The sequence below is a fragment of the Crocuta crocuta genome, unplaced genomic scaffold, assembly GCF_008692635.1.
Source record: "Crocuta crocuta isolate KB4526 unplaced genomic scaffold, BGI_CrCroc_1.0 scaffold35, whole genome shotgun sequence".
Classification (NCBI taxonomy): Eukaryota; Metazoa; Chordata; class Mammalia; order Carnivora; family Hyaenidae; genus Crocuta; species Crocuta crocuta.
The window spans coordinates 8,202,407-8,218,580 of NW_027530625.1; the positions used below are offsets into that span (position 1 = coordinate 8,202,407).

A 16,174-nucleotide genomic window follows, 5' to 3' on the forward strand; every position below is an offset into this window, starting at 1 on the left:
GGCGGCTGCCGCTACTAGCGGAGGGCTGGAGGGGCCCAGAGGGGTGTGTGAGTGTGCATTTGTGGCAGCATCTTAAAGGAAAAGCTGGTCTTTCCGGCTGGCTTTTTCCGACCAGGGTCTCCTTCCACCGTGCGAGCGAGTGTGCGAGTGTGTGTGTGNGAGGCGGTGCCAGCTAAGGGGGCATCCTCCGCACCGGCCGGGCCTTCCTCAAAGGCGTGCGTATCAATCGCTCCCGGGGCCTGCACTCAACTTCGCAAAGACTAAACGCAACCGAGGCACTGCCAGGCACGCCCCTGTGCGAAGCACGCCTTTTGCAGCCCACCCGAAGCTCGGGCTCCCCCCCGGCCGACCCCTCGGTTCCCCAGGACTGACCCCCGCCGCCGCCCAGCCCAGGGCTCCCATTCGNCGGGGGGGGAGCCGGGAGCCCGAGCCGGTCCCCGTTCCGGGGCTTGGGGGCGCCCGGGCAGCCAGTACCGAGATGCTAGCTTAGCTGCAGGTGCTCGGCCCACCTCCGGCCCCGGCCCTGGGTGCAGGGTGGGAAGGTGACCCGGCCGCAGTGGGCGCCCGGTTCCTTCCTAGCCCGCGGGCCCCACCCCCCTTGAAGGCAGATTCCCCTCCGCCCGCTGCCCCCGCTGGGAAGGGAGAGGATGCTTCATGGNAGTTTCTTAATAATATCAGGGGAAAATATATTTTCCAAGGAGAAAACGACCCACCGGGATACAACCTCTTACTCTGAAATTTCCGCGCTGGCTTCTCACTCCCTGCTTTCCGCTTCCCAGGAGCCTCTTGATTCTCTCCTCCCTCCCTCCCTTTCCCCCCCTCTCTTTTTGGCAAAAGCCGACTGTAATGTTCGCTTGCTGAGCTCACAGTTCCCCCTATAATACCGGCGCGGCTCAGTTGATTGACTCGTTGTAAACACATTTGTTACCCACACCCCCAGCAGATTCGGTCGGCGTGGGCTCTCCACCAGCACCCCATTTTCCGGGGAATGCGCGGCGTTTAAACCAGCCCACTGCAAAGCAGTTCATAGATTTCCGAGCTGCTGCCCGCTTCCCTCCCCGTGGCCTCGTGGCCTCCCGGCCTCCGGGGCCTCGCGGCCTCCCCGCAGTGGGTCTGGCAGCCGGAGCAGTCCAAGCCCCGAGCAGATCAAGGAAGCCCGCAGCCAGCGCCCCAGTGTCGCCGGCCGTCAGGAGCTCCCTACCTGTTAGTGAACAGTTGGGAGTCCGGGGCTGGAAGAATTAATTAGGGACGTGCTGTTTTCTGGGCAGCACGGAGCTTGGGTAGAGGCATCCAAACCTTTGCCGGCCGCGCTATTTTATTTTTACTACATTTTCTCAGGTTGTAAAAATAGTCACCAGGCGGGTTCTTTCCGAGAGTTTCTAGCAAGGAGCACATTCAAGGCCAGGCAGGCTCTATAACAGGTTTCTCTTTAAACAGCCAGAGGTGAGCAGTGAAAATGTGGTCCCCCTTGGCTCCCCATTCATCTCCATCAAGAGCCCTTCAGCCAGAGAGAGGGGCCGGGGCCGCCTTAATGCAGATTTATGAGTCCTCCCCGACCAGGAGTGTGGGGCGCTGGCTGGGGGCTTCTGCGGGGAGCCCAGGTGAGCGGCCAGCCCTCTCTGGATAATGTCCACCTCCCCGGTTTGTCATTTTTGGCAGGAGTGTGTTTGTGTCTGGGTGGAGAACTGGGTTTCATGGAAAAGTGATTAACTCTTCAGAGACCTTCCATGAGCAATGGCCCAAGAGGATGTCAGGTGAATATCAGGCTGAGGTTCACACGGATGCCCAAGCAGTTTGGGGATTTGGATGCAATAATCATGGGTATAATAACCAGAATGATTAATAATGCGGGAGCTTCTGCCGTGACTCATTACATAACCTTTGCCCCATTGGCTAGGATTTTTGGCCAGGATCCCACACTGGCTGGACTCAAAGTCCCCTGGTAATGTATCAAGTGTCTTGGAACACAGCACATTAGTAGAGTCATGTTTTCTACAGTGTAACATTTGTCTTAGTTATAGCTATTCGGGCTCTTAAATCATTATCAGTAGCTTAAAATAGTAAAGCAATAATCATAATGGTGACTCATTTATGGACACTCCCTCCGAGGATTATTGCAGAATTTTGGTCTTGATCAGAAAACCCATTAGGACACACCAGGGTCACTGCTGTGGAAGCCCTCAATATCCCTAGTGCCTTAGTGTTGCAAATGAAATGCACCATTTCAGAATTTGGAGAGAGATTTATCGGCTCCTGGTTCTTACTCGTTGGTCCACACACGGACCGCTGTGTCTGTCTATACCTAGGCCTACGGACCCGTATGCACGCACGATGACTGCGTTGTCCCTTTGGTTTGTCGGTCACGGTCACTCAACCTTGACTCCTGAGGACCTTTTTGAAAGCCGGTGACCCCAAAGCAGGGGCAAGTCTGCCGACCTAACGGCCCCCGAAAAGGGGGGCGGGAAACCAAATCACCTTTTTGATAACGTGCCTAATCTCCAAATGTGCAACTCCGATATTAATAAAAATAACCTAGTTTTCTCAGGAGACCTTGCTAATGCAGCCTCATTTTTTGCACATTTTGCCAGAGAGCTTTTGTTCTTATGCATCTTTATCCCCCCCCCGCCCCCCACCCCTTCTCTTTTTAATTTGTTGCAGGTGTTGTTGCTAATGAGCTCTCTCTCCTCCCCTCTTAACAATGAAAGACAAGCCGCCCCGGGTACCTGGATGGATTGAGAGCTGAAGTGTGAGAAACTTCATAATAAGTTGCCGATGGCTACCAGCCAAGGTCAGCTGGCTCCCATTAGGCCCTGTCCCCACAAAGCAGAGCCCAGTAAGCTGCTCCCCAGTTGAAACCTCAGTCCCTTTTTTATGTTGTAGTCCAGCCGCACAATTGGTGTCGCTTTAAGCCCATGTGAAAAGAAATCTCTTTTATGGGTCTGAGGTGCCAGTCCAGTCCCACAGAGGGAACACGTTTCCAGCTAACACGCACACCTCCTGATTTCATTTTATCTTTACAACGCAGGCCGGAGGGCTGTTTTGCAGTTGTGTTGAGCACATCACACATTCAGGGTCCTTTAAAGACCTGGATTGATTAGAAGGACAAAAATTAAAAGCAATCGGATCCAGCCTCATGCCAGATCCCCGCGGATTCGCTCCTTATCCCATTTCCTTCACTGTCACAATTTGAGAGCCTGCCCGATGTGATCAGTTCACCTCCGGGAGAGGTGTAAAGCCAGGGTTTGGAGGACGCCAAGTTATGGGCAACTTTCTGATCTGCCCATCAGCAGTCTGAGAAACGCTGCTCTGGGTTTTCCGCATCGGCCTCCGGGAAGAAACAAGTTCCCGGTTCTCTGCGACCCGGCGGTCAGTGCTCGAGGCCCCGGGACGTCCAGCCCCCACTGCCTGGCAGATGTGGCCCTTCCATGCTGAGGCCGAGAGTCCCGCCTGACCCAGCCGCCGCCTCTCCAGGGCCTCTCCGGGCCACGCCCCTGCGGACTCTACAGCCATGCTGCCCCTTCTGGCTCTGTTCCTGCACTGCCTCCCACTGGCCTCTGGGGACTACGACATCTGCAAGTCCTGGGTGACCACGGACGAGGGCCCCACCTGGGAGTTCTATGCCTGCCAGCCCAAGGTGATGCGGCTCAAGGACTACGTCAAGGTGAAGGTGGAGCCCTCAGGCATCACGTGTGGGGACCCCCCTGAGAGATTCTGCTCCCACGTAAGTCAGCCCACTGCTGTTCTGTTCCCTCAGGCTGGGGGGGGGGGGGGGGGGAAGGCAGGACAATGGCTGTCCCACCTTGGAGCAGTGCCAAAGCAAAGGCCACCCCCTGGGACGCTGAGGTCATGTGACCTCATTCTTGGCCCGCTGACCACTGGATTGTTTCCTCTCGGGAAGCCCATAGGAGTGATAGTTGGTGGCTGCGAAGACAAGCCCCGCCTCCCTTGTCAGGAGGTCAGCTTTGGTGGGGGGGGAGGGAGTGGAGGGAGAGGGGAGGGCGAGGCACTGTTTGCCATGTTATACCCTGTCCATCCCCTGCGCGCACAGTGCACCTCTACTCGCACCTGCTCCAGTCCAGCAAATGCTTCTGCCAGGCCGGTGCAAGCCCTGCCCCCAGCTGGGACTTCTCAGGGGCAGGTTTGCTGGCAGCGCAGAAGGTGGGTGGAAGGAGGGGGTTAGGCCGGGTTGGACCGGTCTGGTGGCTGGTGTTCTTTTCCATCCTGGTGTGTGGCGACTGTAGGCACTGGCTAAGTCAGGGGCACAGCAGACACTCACGTATTGTCACTTGAGCCCTTAATTAGAGAAGGATGGGGTCGTATAGCCACGGAGTACTCGGGCGGTGTTATCAATAGGAACAGTAATAGTAATAGCGGGGAGGGGGGACATCTGTGTGAGCTCCTGGGGTGCAGGTCCTGGGCTCCGCCAGGCTGACTCTGTGTTGTATGAAGGAAGCGTTCCAGGGAACGCTTCCAAGGAAGCCACTCTGAACGAGTGGCACGTCTGAGCCTCTGTTCCATCGTCTGTAAAATGGGCATTGTAGGAGTTAAGTGTGCTAATTCGTCCCTTGTGAAGCGCCTGGTGCGGAGCAAGCGCCCCCTAGAGGTTAGCTGTTGCCACTCCTGTCGTACGGATGGAGAAACTGAGTCCCACCATCACACACTAGGAGGTGCTGGAGCTGTGACTCCTATGTCTGGCTCTAAAGTCACCGAGCTAAACCGTCTGCCCAGAGTGGCCTTCCGCTGGGCGGTGCTGTGGGAGTCCCTCCCCAGCCCAGCGTCTGGCAAGAGCCTAGGCAGGACTCCCGGGCCATGGGAGCTGAGGGGGGCTCATGGTCATCTTTGGGGTGACTGCTGCATCCACGGGCCCTTGACGGAGGCTCTGGGGCTCTGGGCTTGTGGTTGGACTGAGCAGGCATCCCCGCTGGGGCTCTGAGGACGCCCCAGTCCCATGGGGAGCTTCGTCTCCATCACAGAGCAGTCAGCCTGGGAAGGAGAGTTTCCAGCTGGACAGGCAGCGGGAGTCTGTCACTGGGGATGGCGGCCGGGCCAAGGGAGCCAGCTGGGGAGGGAGGGAAGAAGGCAGCACAGGGCCGGGAGCCGAGACCGGACAGTTCACAGGGATCACTTCACTGGGGACCCCAGGGCTTCGCCGGCTCAGAGGTGAGCAAGGGGGTCGGCTCCTGAAGGTCAGGAGCAAGGCCGAGTCGAGGGGCAGCGGAGCCCAGTTCTGAGCCCGCGCGTTAGGCTGACAACCCAGCCCAGCTCCTGGGAAGACTTCCCTGCACACTCCCTGAACAGAATCAACCTCTGCCTCTCGTATTAGAGTCCTGACTGTATTTCTTCTCTTAGATATTAATCACCCTTAATGAAGGGTGTGGGACAGGGCAGCTAAATCCTAATTCATTGGACCAGCTTCTGGTCAAGGGCTTGAGGGGTGGACGTGACCGTCAAATGCAAGTCTGAGGCCGAAGCTGTGCCGCTGCCATGGCGGGGCCGGCCACCCCCCGATACACAGTCCTAACGCTGCCCCCCCACCTGAGCCCAGGCAGGTGTCACTGAGCGCTGGGGTCTGGGAGGAGCCGGCATCCTTTCTCCCAGGAAGACAGAAGAGGAAGAATGTCTTCAACATCCCCCACGTAGATGGGTCTCAGTGTCCCCACACCTGTCTGGTCGGACCTAAATATTTCATTACAGGCTGCCATCCTGCTCTGCTTTTGATTACAGATGTGCAGCCAACAAGATGGGGGCCCTGCCTTGGCAGGTGGAGGTGGGGGCTGGCTTCTGCAGGGAGCNCGGAGCACCTCCTGTGTGTGTCTCATGTAATCATCTCTGGGGCGCTCTGAGGTGGGGACTGTTCTAATCTGATCCTGTTTTAGGGCTTAGAAAGGTTTGCCTAAATCCTGCCAAGGTCACTCAGTTGAGAAGGCAGGCAGGTAACAGGTCGGCAATGAGGGCTGTGCTCCCCCACCAGGTGGCTCAGCCTGCCCCTCTGAGCCGCAGCCTCCTCCCCTGTAAAGTAGAGGTAATGCCGTCTGCGCGTCGCAGTGGCGGCAAGTGAATGCCACCTGGCCACGCCAGGCCTGGGTGCCGTGCTGGCACACAGTAGGGCCTCAATGTGCAGTAGGTGTTCTGCATTTACGACTGTTGTTAGGACGCCCTCAGCGGTGTCCCCGGCTTCTCTTCTTCCCTCTGTTCAGCCTTGAGGACGCCGCGCCCTGTATTTCTAGTCTCTGGGCAGCAGGGCTATGCGGCAGGGCCAGGGAGCTTGAGCTTGTCCGGGCACGGCAGGCGACGGNCGGCCCCTCTAGCCTGGCAAGCGCCCTGTGGGGCCCTGTTTTCCGCGCACTCCTGCACTTCGACCTGTCCCAACATCCGGCCAACTGGAGTGTGAGCCCTGGAGCACCCCAGGGTGCAAGACGGGCCAAGCGGCAGCCGCCCTTTTCAGGGTCCGGTGTGCAGACCCTCCCTCCCTCCCGCCAGGCCTCCTGTCCTTCCGTCCTTCCGCGAGGCCACCTGAGAACTGAATTGTAAATTCCAGCCTGGTGAGGAAGGGGAGGGGGGAGAAGACCAAGATAAATGAATAAATAAAAACCTATTGGCTCTAAATGCACAATGAGAATTAATAGGGATGAGCTCTCCACAGAGGATCCGAGGGCAAGGGCAAAATTTCAATGAGGGCTGCCGGAGAGGACAGACAGGCCTCTGCCCTCCGCCCCGGGGCCCGGCCGGGCCGCTGCAGCGTCCAGGGGGCGGGAGAGGCGGTGCCCACAAGGGCTTCTCAACGCCTGCGGGCTTGGGTGTGCGAGGCAGCCCCACGGTGCCCCGAAACTCTCTTCTTGTGCCTCTGAGACAAGAGCTAACCCTTGAGCCTCAGGAGAGAGGCGGTGAGGAGGGGCGACAGTGGGGAAGAGGGAGAGAGAGAGAGAGAGAGAGAGAGGGAGACGGTGCTGGCCACAGGCCAGGCGGATGGTGTTGGAAGCAATTCTGTAGGTACCTACTTGCCCCCTAAAGTGTGGTCCTTGGACTCACCTTGTTAAAAATACAGAATCCCAGGCCCTGCCCCAGACCGACTGAGCCAGAAAGTGCATTTTAACGAGCAACGCAGGCGCTTCAGATGCATGCAGGGTTTGGTCTGAGAAACGGCTGCTCGACACAATTGCTCAGTCATGGGTTCAACTCCCTGCTGATGCTCCCGGGGGATCTGGGCAGGTTAAGTGGTAAGTCGAGGCCACAGGGGGGGTGAGGAGCAGGAGCATGCAGGGGTCCCAGGAGTGAGGGGTGGAGCTGGGAGCTGGCATCCCTGAGGCCTTCTGGAAACTTCCAAAGAGAGGCTGCCTGTATCCTGTCTACAGGCCTGGGGTCTGAGGACCTGAGCTCCCATTCCTGCCTTGCTGTTTTCTCTGGCAGGGTGCTCTGGGGCAAGTCTCCCCTGACTCAGTTTCCTCATCTGTAATGGGGGGGTCATCTTGGCTGCCTTGCCTCCCGCACCAACTTCCTAGGAGAAGGAAGTGCCTCTCTCAGAATATCCAGAAGCACTTGGAGTGTATGACCTCTGCTCTAGTGTCAGGCTTCAATGTTACCCCGAATCCAACGTCGATACTCTTGATTTTGAAACAGATGAAGGCCAACTTTGTATCCAAGGAGACTCTAGCATACAGAGGTCTTGGTAGATGGGCAAACCAAGAAAAGGCCATGACGGTGTATCTTTGAGCACACGTCTTCCTCTGAACCCGCTTTACCTTCTCCGTGCCTCAGTTTACCCAGATGCCGAGCAGATGGCCCTATCCTCCCCGCCCAGGGGGCTGCTGGGCTGATTAAGGCAGATGGCAGGTGGATCCTCGAGTCTTCTAGCCCCTTCCTCACCGTGACATTGAACACCATATGCAGAATCAAGGTCATACGTGCCCCGCCTCCTGCCAGACTTGGATATTCACAAACTATTCCCACCCAGCAGCACCGAGCTGACCGGCCCACTGATTCAGGCCTCCTTCCCCTTCTGTGTTCCTGGCCCCCAAACCCGCAGAGAAGAGGCCCCCTCCTCTCCTCACCGAGAGAGCACGGCAGACGTTACCGATACACACAACCAACGAGGTGGGGGAGAGACTGCGCTGATGCGGTGGAGCCCAGAGAGATGAAGGCGCCGCCACGCTTCCCACCTGCTTGCCTTCACCCGTGCTGTCTCCCCCACCCAAATGGGGTCCCTTGATTCCTTCATTTCTGAGGCTTCCACATTTCCCTGGACACAACCAGCTCGTTTTTCAAGGTTGAGGTTGGACCACACCTCCTTGAGAAGGCTTTCCCCCGTTCCCTAACCGAGGTGGGTCAGAAGACCCCCATCTGGTCATATCCCTGTCATTGTGCTCATCAAGGCTGCCCAGTGGTGGAAACCGCAGTGCTGTGTGACCTTTGGCATGAGGCTTAGCCTCTCTGAGGCTTATTTCCCCACATTGCTGCTATTAATAAGGTAAGCAAAGGAGACTGGCATATGGCTGATGCTTATCCATGCGGGGTGTTATACTCCTGGTGTTTGCTTTTGCCTGGGACTGTGAGCTCCTTGGAAGCTGGGCTGTCTCATCTTCTTCCTCCCCCGGCACCTCCCTCTCGGCTCAGTCAATGCTAGGTATGCGCTTCACCAATTAATGGTTGGGCGAGTGGAAGGTGGGTGCGATCCAGGAAGACTTCTCAGAGGAGGGGAGGTTGGAACTGAGTCTTACAGGCAGGACCAGGGTTTTGATCAGACCAGGAAGCACCGAAAGCTCTCACTTCTCTCCGTCAGAACCCCTGGTTGTTGGATTTGTGATCGGATTTCACAAATCTGCACAGGAGGTCTGCACAGCTCGGTGCTTAGGTAGAAAGTGACTTTGGACCCAGAGCTTCACCCAACCCTTAGTTAAAGTGGCTCATTCTGTCGAAACGCCTGAGGCAGGGCCCAGCTTGGGACAAGAATAGTTCCATCATGACATCTTGTTGCTCAGTGAAGCCTCCTTCCTGGGGAGCAGATGAGTGACAGTCCGGGGGCAGTGCATTGTGAGGCCAGCGCCCACATGAATGAGATCCTTACCCTTTAACTTCTCTTAAGGGAGTGGGTTTGGGTGCAGACACCCCATGGCGGGTAGGGCGCAGTCCATGCGGAATGCAACGGGGAGGAGAAAGGGCCTGGAGGGGACATCTTTCCAAAGAGTGTCAGAAGTTCTAGAACTTTCCAGGTTATACCTCCCTGCCTTCCCCAGGCTCATCTTTCTTTTCTGACTCTACATTCTCTGGCCCTGATTTTTAATATTGTTTTCATTTTTCTCCTGCACTGCGTGTATTAGCACCAGCTGCCTCAAATCCCATGAGCGGGGAGGCAGGGGGCAGACAGATGCAGAGACAGGCAGGCTACACCCACCGTGGATGAACCTTGGGACTTGGGAGGGGCAAAGGCGAGCTCCAGTTATCCCACCCTTCTGGACTGTGGCACTTTGGATAAGTCCCTTGTGCCCTGAGCCTCAGTTTTCCCACCTGAACATTGGGATGACACCAGCCCCAGGCTCAGAGGAAGGCTGACCGATGAGATGAGACACGGCAGAGGCGACCTCAGTGGGGCACCTGGCACAGAATAAATGTTCCAAAAAAGGGACTTTCTTTTTCCATCCTAGATTTTGGCTGGAAAGACCGTAGACAGAAGACAGGGCTATCGACCAGGCGTGTAATGCGGGGTATAGTCTGCGTGCACTGTGGGATTTCAGAGATGGGGGTTGGCACCCGTGTGGTGTGGGGTTCAGTGGGGTGACGGCCAGTGCCACGGAGATGACTGGTGCAGGGACGCAGAGGGAGGGTCCAGGTGATGGGAGGGGACAGGCCACTCTACCCCCTTGTCTCATCCAAACCACCCCACTCTCCCCTCTGTAAACCGCTGCCCCCCCAAGCCTGCAGGGCAGGGCGTTGCTATGCTATTAGATAAATAGATAGAATGAGGCTTCCCTAGATCTGCTTAGTGGAAGAGCTGGGATTCAGCCTTCCTCTGTCTGGCTCCTATCCGACCCCTAGCACTGGTGGGGAGGGTCAGGCCAAGGTGCGGTGGGAGTTTGGGGGAGCAGAGGTCACAGCAACCCCATAGGGCATGGAAGCCCTGAGCCAGGGGCCTGAACAGAGCGTGGCAGCCTCGAAGGACCGGGAGAGCCCCTCGCTGCCCAGCCCTCGCCACCCTGGGCCCCAGGCCCAGGCTGCAAACTCCATCACCCGGCCTCATGGCCCAGGCTCGCCGGCCTCAGAGCTGGCCAGGGTCCATATGGCTTATAAGGCGGGGACCAAGTTGTGGAAGAAACTATGAAATGACAGATGATGCAGAAACAGGTTCTGTTCGGCTTTGGTTTACAGGTTCTGATTTGTTTCCCATCAGCAGCAGATTTGCTTAAATATGGGAAAATGTGTCTCTAATTCTCTGCGCGCTCCAGCGGTGCCAGGGACAGCACGTTAGTGCAGGAAAAGCACTGGGGGGAGCCGGGCAGCTCCAGGTACTGGCAAAGTCTCCTTGTTGCTGGGACACCAGGCCAAGCCCCTGGGCCTCAGTTTCCCCACCTGTGCAAAGTTGGGTTGTGCCTAGATTCACCAAAGCTCCCGGAAGATCGCCAAATAGATTCTGGGACTTTGGGGAAATCAAGGCTGGGGTTTGGCTTTAATGGGGGACCCCAGGGCAGAGAGAGGGGCTCTGAGTGTCCTGCACAGAACTATATAGGTTTTTTTTTTCAAGTTCAAACTCCTTTATAATAGTATTCTCCTAAACGCAAATGAAAACAAAGAAAAATAAAGATGAATGCTAAAAATACAAGGGCACATCATGTAATTTTCCTCTGGTTTTCTAAATCCTTTTTTTTAAATTGAGATATAATGAATGTATAACACTGTATTTGTTTTAGGCGGACAACGTAACAATTCGATACACGTCTATGTTGCAAAATGATCACTCGGATGAGTTTAGTTAACATCCATCACCACACAGTGGTTTTTTTCTTGGGATGAGGGCATTTTTAAAAGAATTTTTAAGAATTTGTAATTGAGGTGAAATTCACATACTATGAAATTAACTATGGAAATAATTTTACTGCAGTAAAATATAAAGAACAGAAAGTTTGCCTTTTCTTCCCCCCCATCTTTAAGGATAGAGTTCAGTAACATCTAGTACACTCAAAATGTTCTACGTAGTCTTGAAACATTTTCATCCCAACAAGAGGAAATCCCATTTCCATCCGCTGTCACATCTGCCCCTCCCCCCAGCCCCTGGCATCTTCTAGTCCGCTTTCTGTCTCCATGGAATTGCTTATTCTGGACACTGGGTGTAAATGGAATCATACAATAGGTGACTTTTTGTGCCTGGCTTCTTTCACTTAGCATCATGTTTTCAAGGTTCACTATGTTTTTTGGCAGGTGTCAGTACTTTGTTCTATTTTTAAAGCTGAGTAATATTCCACTGTATGGGTAGACCACATTTTTTATATTCATCCACTGGTTGATGTTTCTTTTTGACTCTTATGAATAATGCTGTTCTATGCCTGGGTACAATTTTTTTGTGGACATTGCTCTTGGATATATACCTAAGAGTGGAATTGCTGGGTCACATGGTAATTCTATATTTAAGTTTTGGGGGAACCGCCAAACTGTCTTTCATGGCTCCACACTACTTTCTGTTCCCACCAGCACTGTGCATGGTTCCAGTTTCTCCCCATCCTCGCCAATGCTGGGTATTTCTCATTTTTGTTTTTTTAAATAATAATAGTAGCAGCAGTAGTAGTATTCGTTAGTGGGTACGAACTGGCATTTCATATGGTTTTGATTTGCATTTCTCTGGTGACTAATGATGCATCTAATGATGCATCTGGTGACTAATAAGCATCACGTGCTTATTAACCATTTGTATATCTTCTTTTGAGAAATGCCTATTCAAGTCTGTTGCCCTTTTTTCATTGGGTTGTCTTTTTATTGTTAATGTCTGTATGTCCTTTGTGTATGCTTGCTACTAGATCCTTATCAGATAGATGATTTGCAAATGTTTTCCCCACTCCATGGGTAGTCTCTTCACCCTCTTGATTGTGTCCTTTAATGCACATTTTTTTATTTTGGTAAAGTATAATTGATCTATTTTTCCCTTTTTTGTGTCTGCTTTGGACGTTGTATCAAAGAAACCATTGCTAAATCCAAGGTCATGAATGTTTACTCCCATGTGTTCTTCTAAGACTTTACACAGCTTTGCCGCTCGTGCCTAGGTCTTTGATCCATTTTGAGTTAAGTTTGGTATATATTGTAAAATAAGCACCCCACTTCCTTCCCACGAGGGCAGCCAGTTTCCCCAGCGCTATTTTGTTGGAGATACTGTTCTTTCTCCATTAAAGATTCTTCTCACTCTTGTAGAAAATCCATTGACCATAGATGCGAGGGTTCACGTCTGGGCTCTCCATCTTTTCCATGGAAACACTGAGCATTCTATGCCAGGGTCTCCTCAGGGCCTCCCAGACATCCTGCACGGTGGAAACTGCTTTCCGCATTTCACAGGTGAGCAAACTCAGGCTCCAAGACTGAGTGGAGAGTCAGAGCCTGAACTCAGATCCCAGGCATTTAACAATGATGCCATGCTCCCCCCTCCCCTTCTTCCTTTCCTCTTCTGCTTTTCCTTTTCCCCCCAACCTGGTTTTTAGGCTGGGGTATTAGCTTTGATCCGCCCAGAGGAGGATAACTGGGGAGTGGTGCCCAACCGGTGACTTCTCTCTGGTCTTGGGGTCTCTCCTCTCCAGCTTCCACGGCACCCCTCCCTGACCCGCTCAGCAGGGCACTAGAGTCCGTGTCTCTCCCATGGAATAAATGCTGCCGATAATCATCCTCCATCTCAAGTAGGGAGTGCAGTTTGGAAGGGGTCTTAAAAGTTAGAAGAACATCAATATGTATGAGCAAATTATGGGGGATCTCATGGCTCAGGGGAAGGTGGGCTCCTTGGACTTGGCTGCTGGTATCTCTCTGCCCTGGGCCCTGGGGCCCTGAGCCGCCCGCCCCCAAGCTGTCCTACGGCCCCCGTGAGCACAATGTGAAGCTGCTAGTCAAACCCAGCTCCCCTCATTTCCTCTATGAGGGAAAACTGAGGCCCAAAAGGATGCAGTAATTTCCTTGGGTCCCCAGGGAGGGTCAGCAGACCCAGGAGGCTCCAGTGTAGGCCCAGGACTCTCCTGAAAGAGTGCACCAGAGCGCTGGGGACAGGAGGCATCCCGTACCAGGCCTCCGTCTATCCACTCATGCCTGGGGGGTTGACCTCACATGAAGGCGTTCGGGGGGGGGGCGCGGGATGCCTGCCTGGAGGCCACCCGCAGCCAGCAGGGTGCCCTAGCTGCCCCTTCAGGGTCGGTGTCACATAAGGTTATGAGTTTGCTTTCTGCCCCGCCCCCTAGGTGAGCTCTCACACACGCATGTGGCTCCCAGTGACCGGGCTGTGCTCAGAGCTGGCTCTCCCGGCCCCAGAGGGCTCCGAGGCCCCCATCCCAGCCTGCCCCCCACCCTGGCTCTGGTTCTTCTGGCTGCTCATGGCAGCGCCACGGAAGGTGAACAGGAAGGGACCCGGGATCAGTCACCTCCGTCAGAATGCAGCCTATCCCTCCCTGCCTCGCTCCCATTGATCTGCCTTCCACACCTAAACCTGGGGCCTTCTAGAGCCGCCCCCCACCCCCCGTTAAAGGGACTCAGCCCGTCATCAAGGATCTAGCACGCCTGTTCCCCAGCCGTGTTTGCCCTGGGTGCTGCGGGACCATTTGGATCCCTCGGCCCCTCATTCCAGTTCCTTCCTTCTGCCCATGTCATTTGTCCACTTGACTCCAAGTGCCGACCAGGGAAATAAAAGGAAATGAAACATGACCAGGGCATCTCCCCCTCGGTCACCGCAGAGTCTGTTGTTGGGCAAAGGTGAAAAGGAGGCCGGTGAGAGACGGAGCCTGCATGTCACCCCCAAGCCCCCTCCCTCTGCTCCAGCCCAAGCAGATGGCGGTGGCCATTTGCGGTTCTTGGGGCTTCCCCTCCCTCTGGGAATCGAGAGACAGCCCAAGGCAGGTGAAGCCAGGTCGCCAAAGGGCACTCTGTCTCTGTCCCTGTCCAGGGACCATCCAAACCCTTGCCCATAGCTCTGGGGCTGGACTGTGCTGAGTCTGGGCTCCTAGGAACTGGGCTTCCCACTGAACCGGTTTCTAGAAGCTGGGTGACTCGAGGCAAGTCTTTGGGTGGGGATTTCCTGTTGGCTTGCTCAACCTCAGAACCCCACTGCACCCCCTGATTCTGCTTCTAACCTTCAGGACCTTTCTACTTGGAGAGGGAGTGGGAAGGGGGAGGGAGGGATGGGGAGAAAACCAGTAAGGTCCCAGGCACCCAGGAGGGACCCAGAGGGGTGAACAAAGCAGGAGACCCACCCATCCCTCAGCAGGTGCTCCTGCCTTCGGGGATTCAGACTCCCTTGAGGGTCCATGTGCTCTTACAGGACCAGTGTGCGCGCAAACACACACACACACACACACACACACACACACACACACACCCCGTACCCACATATGCACACACACACAATGCACCCACACATGCACACACACACACAAACACTCACACACTCAGGGGAGGAGCAACGGCTTGCATTTATCGAGTGCCTACTGTATACCAAGCACGTAACCTAACCTACCTCATCAAACCCTCACAGAAGACTTACAGTAGATCCTGTATTTATACCCATTTTGAATAATGAGGAACTCGAGGCTCAGAGAGGTTAAGTCACTTTCCCAAAGTCACACAGCATTGAAATCGAGGAGCTTGGCACCTCTACTTTGGGCTGCCTAGACCCAGCACTCAGCCGCTAGCCAGGCCATTTAGCTGCTGCGAGGTGCTCTGAGTAGCTTAGAAAGTGCCAGATAGATTGAGCTGGTTGTCATCTGTGTGTGTGCGGCCCTTACTGCTGGATGAGCATGCTGTCCCTGGCAGCCTCTCCTCCCCCAGCACGCCCTGTCAGCCCTGGGAGGGGGGGCTGGGGAGGAGTGAGTGATGGTGGCAGTTACCCACCCCCCACTGCCCTTTGAGACATGGCGGAGTCTGCTAATCCACTTATTTGATAATTCACTTATATCATGTCTATTTGGCAGTGTGCGCGCTCCCACGCACCAGCTCCAGGGAGACAGCTTTGCCTGGAGGGACCTGAGCTGTTTTTCTGGGGAAAGAGTGGGGAAAAAATACACCCAACAATGGACAGTAATGGCCCTAAAAATAGAGGGGGGAGGGGGGAGTGCACCGGCGTCTGCCTTCCACCGCCTTCCACCGGGCCCGTCTGCCTGGCGTGGGCAGCCCACCCCCCTCCACCGGAGTTCCCCAACAAGCCTGGGCGCCTCTCAGCCTGGGGGACAGGCACGGCAAGGTGGGGGAAGGAGAAGGGGCTGGGGCGCCAGAGGGCACCGGCAGATGGAGAATTGTCCCATGGCAGGGGCCTCAGGGCAGGGGCCTCGAGCTTGGCCGCACACTGGAGTCTCCTGGGCAGCTGACCTGCCCCGATAGGTAGGACCTACCCCGGAGGGTGTGACGTGGCTGGTCTGGGGTGCCAGGTGCGTCTAACACGAGAACCGCTGTGAGTGAGGTCTCCGCATCAGGAAAGGGGGTTCCGATTTTGTGCCTATCTCCTCCCCGGGTCCCAGGTCTCCTAACCATGGGGGTGGCCTTCTCGAAGGCTCCAAGCTCAGGTGGGTCACTGGCACTGGGGGAGTGGAGAAGGTGGGCGCCTGGGTGGCTGTGCAGATTCGAGGCTCTGCTGGGGCCCGCACCCCGCGGGCCCGGCTCCCAGTAGGCTGCACAGGGGAGCCCGCTCACAGTCTCTGGGGCGGGCCTGGCCACCGGGGTTTAGTCGGACTCCCCAGGCGGTCCCGGGGCACAACCAAGCGTGAGAACCACCATTTAAGCCTTCCCAAGGACCGCGCTCCAGCCCTTCCAGCCTTAAGCATCTCATCATCCTTTAAATTCGAAGGCCAGAGAGGGAGAGAGTTCGTTCTCAGAACTCGCCCTTGCCCTTGACCTGTGGAAGCTCCATCCTTGCTCTGGCCTCTGGGGGTTTAGAGGTGCCAGCTCCCGACTCCGGGTCCCTCGGCCTTTGTTCTCAGCTTCTGAACCTCTCTCCTTCAGGAAGGCTGGCCAGCCA

The 16,174-nt window shown here is 55.5% G+C and overlaps 1 protein-coding gene across 1 annotated transcript in view; it reads left to right on the top strand.

Moving 5' to 3' along the window:
- The first annotated feature begins 2,703 nt into the window (after nucleotides 1-2,703).
- The window catches only part of NTNG2 (netrin G2), a 65,133-nt gene continuing 51,662 nt past the window's right edge, over nucleotides 2,704-16,174 (top strand). The window contains exons 1-2 of the mRNA XM_077768475.1: nucleotides 2,704-2,788; nucleotides 3,026-3,721. Coding sequence (XP_077624601.1) covers nucleotides 3,509-3,721 — 213 coding nt within the window. The 5' untranslated portion in view covers nucleotides 2,704-2,788; nucleotides 3,026-3,508. The remainder of the gene's footprint in view (nucleotides 2,789-3,025; nucleotides 3,722-16,174) is intronic.